The 9686-nt window shown below is 37.6% G+C and overlaps 1 protein-coding gene across 1 annotated transcript; it reads right to left on the bottom strand.

The window, feature by feature from the left end:
* Positions 1–3518: 3518 nt before the first annotated feature.
* LOC142619150 (dimethylnonatriene synthase-like) lies at positions 3519–9233 on the bottom strand. Its single transcript, XM_075792225.1, has 2 exons — positions 8279–9233; positions 3519–4308 (listed from the first exon to the last, which is right to left on the bottom strand). The coding sequence occupies exons 1-2, from the start codon at positions 9212–9214 to the stop codon at positions 4009–4011; spliced, it is 1236 nt and encodes a 411-aa protein (XP_075648340.1). The 5' UTR covers positions 9215–9233; the 3' UTR covers positions 3519–4008.
* Positions 9234–9686: the final 453 nt, after the last annotated feature.

Genomic DNA, 9686 nt, shown 5'->3' with positions numbered 1-9686 from the left:
CGAATACACGCTTCTTTTGTCGAACTGGAGGGAAAGAAGGTGATACGTTCAATTTGTGAACTATGATTGTTGGATCTATTCCCGGCATGTCGTCATGGCTCCATGCAAACACGTCTTGGTTCTCTTTGAGGAATAACAGGAGCGCATGTCGGACCGTGTGGTCGACTGAGGTTCCGATCCGAGTGGTCCGATCGGGCCTCGAATCATCCAGTCGTACCTCCTCCAATTCCTCCACGGGTTCTGCTACTGTTTTTTGTTCCTCGATATTCATTGCCTGTACATGGTCATCCATCTCCATCATGGCCACGTAACATTCCCGTGCAGCCACCTGATTTTCGCGCAGTTCTCCAACTCCGTGTTCAGTGGGAAACTTGATCATCAGATGGTAGGTAGAAGTGACGGCCTTCCATGCGTTGAGAGTGGGTCGTCCGAGTATGGCATTATACGCTGAGGAGCAATCAACCACTAGAAAGGAAACATCCTTGGTTATTTGCTGCGGGTAGTCACCTACTGTCACCGCCAATGTGACGGATCCTAAAGGATGGACCCGGGTTCCTCCAAAGCCAACGAGGGGCGTGCATGCCGGGATCAGGCACTCTTTAGCAATCCCCATCTGCTGGAACGCAGGGTAGTAAAGGATGTCTGCTGAGCTCCCGTTGTCCACTAGAACTCGGTGGACGTTGAAGTCTCCTACCTGTATACTAACCACAAGCGCGTCGTCATGGGGGTGGTGAAGGCGTCGGGCCTCTTCTTCAGAAAACTCGATACTGGAGTCGTCCCGTCGTGTTCTTTCTAATGAAGAGCCCGTCGACTGGACACTTTGTACCGTCCGTAAATAGGCCTTTCTGGCCTTTTTAGACGACCCCGTTGAAGTACTGCCCCCCTATTATCATCCGTATGTCTGCTATCGGTGGTCTGGGACGTTCGTTTTCCCGTCTAGGGTTCTGCTCCTGGGGTTGATCCGTTCTCTCCTTCCTCACAAACCTCTGCAACCTTCCTTATAGTCGTCTCTGGCCAGCAAGGCATCCTCCGCGTTCATATACTTCGTCGCCCTGTAATATACATCGGACATAGTCTTTGGGTCATTCTTACATAGAGAGAACAAGAACTTACCCTCTCGTAGCCCGTTCGTGAATGCTGCCACAAGTATCTTGTCATCTGCCTCGTCTATCGAGAGGGATTCCTTGTTAAAATGGGCTATATAAGACCTTAATGTCTCGTCTTCTCGTTGCTTAATACCCAGTATACATGCAATAGACCTCTTGTGTCGATGACTTCCAATAAAGTGTGATACAAACTGTGCGCCTAGTTTCTTAAAAGTGCCGATGGAATTAGGTGTGAGCCTACTGTACCAATCCCTCGCAGGCCCTTTCAAGGTGGTGAGAAAAGCCCTGCACATGATTTCATCCGGTACACCCTGAAGATGCATTAGGGTTCTAAAAGACTCCAGGTGGTCTAACGGGTCTTTGGATCCGTCGTAGTTTTCCACATGGGGCATGCGAAACTTTGGGGGAACGGGGCATGAATTTACCAACGCTGTGAAAGGCGAATCCGTTCTATGGACTAGGTCGTCTAGGTTGCTGGACACCCGTCCTCTAAGGGCGTTCATCATCACATCCATGCGTTCCCTCATCTCTTGCATTTCGGCGGCTATGTGAGTCGGCAAAGCGTCTGAGACAGATGGTCGATTGGTTTCTTGTCGCTCGGGTCTAGTTGGAGCGATGCTGCCCTCAGGTCTTTCTGCGTTCCTTCCTTCCGGACTAGCGCCCTCCTGGTCTTCCTCTGGTGCACTTGGGTGTGCGGTCCTTTGTCGCAATTGTTCTTCCAGATCATGATTCTGCTTGGTGAGGCGGTCAACCGCCGCCGCAAGTGTTTGGACCTGCCTCTCTAGAGCTGTGGCGGGCGGTTCGTCGCCTTGATTGTTATTTGTTGCCATCGATCGAGTGAGTACCATGCAACTCTTTGTCTCAGGAATAGAGCGAGGCTAAAATAATCGAAAGATTTTCTTTTCCCACAGACGGCGCTAACTAATGATGCCGAAAAAATCACCAGTGAGTTGCAAGCACTATCCGAGTCGAGTCAATACCTGCAAAGAGAAAACAAAGAGACCTAAAAGAGAGCACCGGTGTGGTGCCGGCCAAAAACCCTCCGAAGGTCAAGTTAGAATTTCTTTACAACCCTAAAATGCCAGAGTTGAATCAAATGTGCGTACCTTGATATCTAGGGTTTCTGGGGTATTTATATTGGGTAGAATTGCCTTTCTTTTAAGATACAACTTCCTTCTCAAGTTCCTTTCCATATAGAAGTCTTCTCAAACGTGTGTCACAAGAAGTCCAAGTATACACGCTTGCGTGGAGATAAAGCAAATGTCGATTTAAACATATCAAACGACTGGCAACCTAGGATCCGTAATTAATTCATATATGACGGATACTCAGCAAAATAGAACCGTCATATTCGCATCGTCTACGGTGTCGGCCCGTCTACATATTATCCGTCCCGTCAATCATCAACGGAAGGACCCGTCTCTTATTTTTATCCTCTTTAATGACAAAACTAAAAGTTTAAAGACTGAAATGACAAAAACTAAAAATTAAATGATCAAGTTTGAATTTTTGCCTCTTTTGTTGGCTTGGATTCGCGTGTCCCCTAGCTATTTTTCTTTTGTAAGTAAGTGCTGTCATACATTCCAAACTCCTTCAACTTTGTAATCTAAGCATCTTGGGAATGAATTTTTCGGCCTCCACTTGTGATATGAATATGAACTTTTGGTCTCATCCAAAATGATGTATCTGTTTTGGACCCACTTGCTAGTAAATTGCTGGCATGTGGATATGTGTACCACTTGTATTAATTTTTTCATGGCTTGATTCAATTGTTTTGTACCTAAAGAAAAACGTGCTTTAAATGCTGGCTTCTCTTTGGTTATGTGCATCACGTTTTTGATGTGTGCATGTTCTGTTAAAATCCTCCATTAGGATTTTCTTGATTTTTAAGATATTTGGTTGTGAGATGCATGAATAAGTTTGAAAAATATTAAAGTCACAAATTATTTTATAAATTGTTAATATAGTGTATGATTATTGATAAATAAAAATATAATATTAATAATTGGTCCAAATAAAAACCAATAAAAATTTGTCAAATTAATAATTTGTAAAAATATTATAAAATAATTTATTCCTATATCATTGTTCAATAAGTTAATGCCGGATTTGATAATAATAATAATAATAATAATAAGCTCTAATCATTGGGCTTAGATATTGTGAGCACCTAAGTTTGAGTTCCTTCAGCTTTAAGCTCTATATATGTTCTTTCAGCTTTAAGGATATGTGATACGAGTATTTATTAAGTCAAAGAATTTATTTAAATCCGTTCATCAAAAAAGAATTTATTCAAATCCCTTATTATGAGTTGAAACATTTGATGAAAAATGTTGCATTATGCATTTTGAAACTATTACTAATTTGAAAAATATGATATTTAAAATAAATAAAAAAGTAGATGCTAAATCACAATTAATATGCCAATTGTTATTTAACAATACCACTAATTAAGACAAGTATTAACATGTAAAAGGATAGAATACTACGACACTTTATTCTAGGAGTAAATAATAATTCTTCCTAAAACAAGTACATTTTGCGCAATAATCTTGAGACTGAAGTATTAGCTTCACACCTATTAATAACTCTCCATGGGAAGGCGAGGCTTGAGCACAACATCAAGTGGATTAACCTTAGGTAAGGAAATTCCTGGTCCTTCAAGCATGTCCACCTTCACACTTGCCATGGTTGTGATATCAAATCCTTGAAGCACACGAGCTAGTGCCAAGTGAACTACTTGCAAGCCAAATGTGATTCCGGGGCATGACCTTCTACCAGAACTGAATGGAATATATTCAAAATTTTGACCCCAAACATCAATGTCTGCATGAGTTGTCATGAATCTCTCTGGTTGGAATTCAGATGGGTTCGACCACACACGAGGGTCTCGTTGCAACTTTCATATATTAATGAGCAAACGAGTGCCCTTTGGAACGTAATAGCCACCAACAGTACAACCTTCCATGGCCTCACGTATTCCTGTGAGGGGACCCGGTGGGTACAAACGCAAGGTTTCCTTAACAATGGCATCGAGGTATTTTAAGTTCTTGATATCAGATTCTTCCACCCATTTATCTTTCCCTACGTGCATGTCTAGCTCTTCTTGGGCAGCCTTTAGCACACTTGGGTGGTTTAAAAGCAAGGAGATTGCCCATGTTAGTGTAGTAGATGTGCTTCCTGCTCCTGTAAAGACGAGAATCTGCCAAAAAAAAAATGCATACACAACGATAAATTATCAATTACCTCAAAATTTTGAATTATTAAGAAAAGACAAAGAACCATTATACCAACCACCAGACCCAACCATTGGTGCTTCCTCCAAACCCCCAGATATGAACCTGTTAGACATAAACACTGACCCTCCAAACCCGATATCATCATTTCTCAGAACTTTAACTCTTCAAGAACAAACAGAACCTTTTGTCCTCCCAGTCATTGATGAAGCAGATCTAGACTTGTCTGATCTTGACTTAGATGAAGTCTTTATGACTGACCCAAAAGTAGAAGAAGAAGATGATGTCCTTCGTCCTAAACAACCTCCACCACCACCCCCAATATTCCCTACACCACCTGTCATCCCTGATCCCCACACACGATTAACCTACTCATCAACCACAGATTCAAAACACCTGTTCACCCTTGATAACAGTCCTCCCTCAAAATGGCATGATGAGATTTTCAACATGTATTCATGGTGTACAGCAGAACTTCAAGCCCCAAACAATACAGTTGCACAGATAATTGCCAAATTTGTAGCAAGACTCACAGGTAGACTGAGACAATGGTGGATTAATCTTGGAGAATACAGGCAAAGACAAGCAGCCCAGAGTAACACACTCGAGGATTTTTTCACGATCCTCCATAATGAATTTCTTGGTTCATTAGCCCATTACACTGAAGTAGCCAGAGATGAATTCCTATTGATGAAATGCTGTTCTTTTGAAAGAAAAGATTTGGAGAAACATTTTGACAGAATGTCGAGCAGATATTATGCCTTTAATGGCATGGATGATGTGAATTCTAAGCACACATTCTTGAATTCTTTTCCCGAACCACTTGGTGATGAAACTCTTCGCATGATGATCACCCAGAAAAGCAAACCCATTCACATTAGAATATTCCCAACCCTTACCATTAAACACCAAGTCCTTGGATCCCCTCTCACAGGCAGAGACCTCCTTATAGGATTTGACCTCCTCCACCAGATACCTAGCCTCAGATGGTCATCCAAAGGCCTCTTGCATAAACAACACCTTCTCACATGGACCCAGGTACCACATTTGTTTTCACTAAACCCCTTTGATTCCTTGAAAGCCCAGATCATCAATGAATGTTGTGCAGCCACCCACTCAGAATTCCTCTTAAAAAACCCAAACCCTTTGTGGAAAAAACCCAGCCTTTTTCATAACCCTCCCCTTCAAAAAGAATGAAGATGTTAACCCTACAAAAGCTAGCCATAGAGGCATGAATCCAGAACACTTGTCCCTAGCTAAGCAAGAGTTAGCTACCCTTCTCTCAGAAAGCCTCATTGAACCCGTATAAGTCTAAATTGCCTTATTAAATATGCTCCACATATGGTAAATTTTTAAATGAAAGGTAAGAGAGAGATAACATCCTCTTTTGATATTATGATAAATTACTAATTGTTTCTAAAATTTATTAAAAAATTTTGATCATTTAATTTAACAGACAAAAACATAGAAATAAACCAAGGGGGTGGGGGTGGTTAGCTAGTACTAGAAAAAGGCTATCTCTTCATTTAAAATTTTTGTTAACTATTATATATAATGCACCCTTCCATAATAAGCACCAAATTTCTCAAAGGGAAATCAATTAGTAAGTGCTTATTTTCTACTAATATAAGTAGAATTTGTGCCAAGACTTTTATCGTTCAATTAACATCTCCTAACGTAAACAATAATGTCGTCTAAGGTTTAAATCTCGTCCTCCCAACTCTCAAATTATACCTAAAAAGTACAATTCACGTGCAATCTTAGCCTTAGGGACCCAGAGAAACCAGACTAACCTGAATTGAAAGGTCACAGGCACGTTTGAATATAATGCCACCTTCTAAATAAATTTCATGCGTTCATTTTCTATGTTCATTAATCCATTCCATAGTCCACAAGATTTTTTTGTTGTTATTTTTTTATTAGCTTATATCAAATAGAATAATAATGTTATGTTTGGTTGAGTGAATTTTGGGATGATGGAAAATGAGGAGAAAAAATTGGTAAGAGAGTAACTTTTTTAGCCATTTAGTATGGAAGAAAATAGAGAGCATAGAAAGAGGCGTACATATTTTGATCCGTTCAAAATGAAAGGAAAATAGTGATGAAAAGGGGAGATGTAAGATCAGTTACCATTTTTTTCCTTTGCTTCCCAACTTGATGGGAGACAAAAACAAGACAGCCCCATAATTTTTCTCCTGTGCTCCTTTGAGTCCTTTGTCAGTTTGGTACAATTTATTTTTTTGGCTTTTTAAACTAATTTTTTTTGAAAATGTAGTGCCTAAAATATGAATTTAAAGAAGTTGTACTTTTTTGCCTAAATTTTTGTTTTTTTTTTTTTTTTTTTGCTTAAAAATGGGATGCCTAAAAATATTAACAGACATATGGAATTAAATCCTAATTGACCTATAAAATCAATCGCTAAAGTCTTTTGTGTAGAATTCCCACCTCTACTAAAAACTTGTCTTCTTAAATTATAAGCTTATGTTATTTAGTTAAATTAATGGCTATTATCTTTGTGATTTTGCAATATGCAAATTGTAAATTAGTTTTTATACTGTAAAGATTGATTAAACTTTTTTTTTTTTTGAAATCATTGTACTTTTAATATTAGTTTTTTTATTTATGCGTTATTATTTCTTTTTTTTCTAGATTTTCATTTCCATAGTTGTTTATTTTTTAAAAAATATTCTTGCAGTAAACTACTTAGAAAAAGAAAAAAATAAATGAGATGTAACGTAATAGCTCATGTTTTAAAAGCAAGACCAGACCTTTTTGTTCTTTTTTCTTTTTTTTAAGGGAGAAGCCACTATCATTCTCAAAAGAAAGGCATTTACATCAAAAGACAGAACCTCTAAAATAGGAGGAGGAGGAGGATCTTCTATCCAAATTACATCATTAGAAATAAATTTAGTAAATTTAGCTAAAAAGTGTGCCACCAAACAAATTTAGAACGGGTCAAAAGACTCAAAACTGGTTGAAGCAAGGATTTAACCATTAAAACCAACTTTGATTCTAGATATTTATCAATTAGACTCTTTTTCTTTTTCTTTTTTGAAACAAGGTAATAGATTTTGACCCATTTTTTAATTATCAAAAAATTAATTTTAAAAAAATTATATGTTCAGCCCATATAGAAACAAACCCAACATTTAATTAAAGAATATGTAGGCTCACCCAAGAGGAAGGCCAACACTAAACTATTGAATGGTTCCTCAAAAAAACCCAAAAAAAAAAAGAATGGTGGCCCGTTGGGCATACAAAATAAAATAGAATTGAACTATTTCTTGGTGGGGTGTGGTATTTTCAATAAGGGACTTTCAGAAAGTCTTTCTCACAAAAGAAACAAGGCCGTTTGATAACGTTACATTGTTCTCCTAAAGTATATATTTTTTAGAAATTTAAGTGATAAAAATGTATTTAAAAATATGTGTAATGTTGTTTAAAAATAAAAAAAATGTTACTTAATCTATCAAACGGCCCAAGTCTCTCATGCTCATCCAATAAATAAAATGATATTAACAATGATTTTGCCCATAAATGAATCACCAAAGCTCACTTTAAAATTTTGATGATACTTAACAGGATTAAATTATTATAATTCTCCCTTCAAGCTTCAAAATTGAGCAATATCATGTTACTTTTTTTTTTTTTTGCTATTACATACTCTAATTATGTAGCAATTGTTGCATATAGCTTATTACTTAGAGTTAATTTGGTAACAGTTTATTTAGTTAAAATTTTGAAATTAAATTTTTTTTCTCAAAATACAGTAAATAAAGTTAAAAATTATCTGAAATAATACAGTAAAATTTAGGAATAATGAATAGTACTGCAATAAAATTTATAAATAATAATAAAAATAAAATAAATAGAAAAAAAAATTAACTGCATTAACCTTATTATTACATTTTTGAGAAGTTTATAATAACAACGTACCAGTGCTGTTGCCTTGACGACAACGTCCCGGGTATGCCCCGAAATCTCAACATCCTCTGGAAAGTTTGATAGCATCATGTCCATGAAATCGCTTTCACCATCACTCTTCTGCTCTAGTCGTCTCTGAAGATGTTCAGCAAGCCAAATCTCAAGCACCGAGTCAAGTTCCTTAGCAGTCCTCTTCATGGAACTCACATGACCTCTATGGTCCATCCATTCAAGATGTGGAAAAGCATAGGACAAGATAAACACGCCACTAAGATGAAGAGCCTCTTTTATGGCACTTCTGAAACGGCATGCCTCACTCTTTTCTTCACCATATGTGGTGGTAGAAAATCGCTTACCAACAATTATCCGAAGGATGATATTGAAGGCCATGTGTTCAAACAACTCACTAATAGCCACTACCTTGTTGTTTGTACAAAGCAAGTGCAAGTTTTTAATCAAAAACTTCACTTCTGAGAATCGAACATGCTTGAGCTTTTCAAGGCTATGGCTTGAGAAAATCTCAAGAGTGGCCATCTTTCTCACATCACGCCAATATTGACCATAAGGAGCAAGTGCAAATATAGCATTGTTGTTAAACAAGTGTTCTCCAACTGCTATGCTTGCCCTTGTAGCAAAAGTCTTGTCATGGGTAGCTAGGAATTCCTTTACCATCTCCCAACTACTCACCACCAACATTCGATGGATACCCATTTTGAGTGAGAAGAATGAGCCATATTTATCGGCAATGGCTCCAAGAATTTTGGCCATTGGCTCTTGTCCTCCTAGAAGATGAAGGTGGCCAATGATTGGTAATGCCCCAGAGGGTTCAGGGATTTCAATGCATTTGGTGTAACCCCTCTTGGTATTTGATTTGCTGTTTAAGGCAATAAAGATTGCTGTCAAAGTAAAAAGCCCTAAAATAGTTAGGATATGATAACAGAAGTCCATGGTGGTCTTAAGAAGTTGGGATGGCAAGTTGTGTGAGAATTGGTAGTGTATTTATAGTACCAGTATCACAATCCAACCCAAGTAAAGGGTTAACCACAGTTTCGCTACATACCAAAAAGAAAACAAAAAAAAAAAAAAACTATTTGATGTTAATTAATTTGTGACAACCCAAGAAAATCACTAAATAACTCTATATTATACACTAAAAGAATTAGTCAAGTTGACTTTGGAACTTATTGTATTTGTTTATATTGCCTAGATCAATGTAGTATAAACTTGACGTGAGATTCAACGCAAGCTTATGAAATTCTCTTCATTTCATTTGAATTGAGACTGTTAATTTTATTGTTAAAGATTTTATTTTTTCTATTAAAAGATTTTTTTTTTTTGTATTAAAAAGTGGCATTTTGTATATTATAAGTAGGAATGTTCAGATCCGACTGGAGCCCTACAATCCAGCCAAACCGCCTGA

The sequence above is a fragment of the Castanea sativa genome, chromosome 12 (assembly GCF_040712315.1).
Source record: "Castanea sativa cultivar Marrone di Chiusa Pesio chromosome 12, ASM4071231v1".
NCBI classification, from domain to species: domain Eukaryota; kingdom Viridiplantae; phylum Streptophyta; class Magnoliopsida; order Fagales; family Fagaceae; genus Castanea; species Castanea sativa.
Note: the sequence above shows the minus strand (reverse complement) of the source record. Positions and strands in the feature narration are given on the sequence as shown.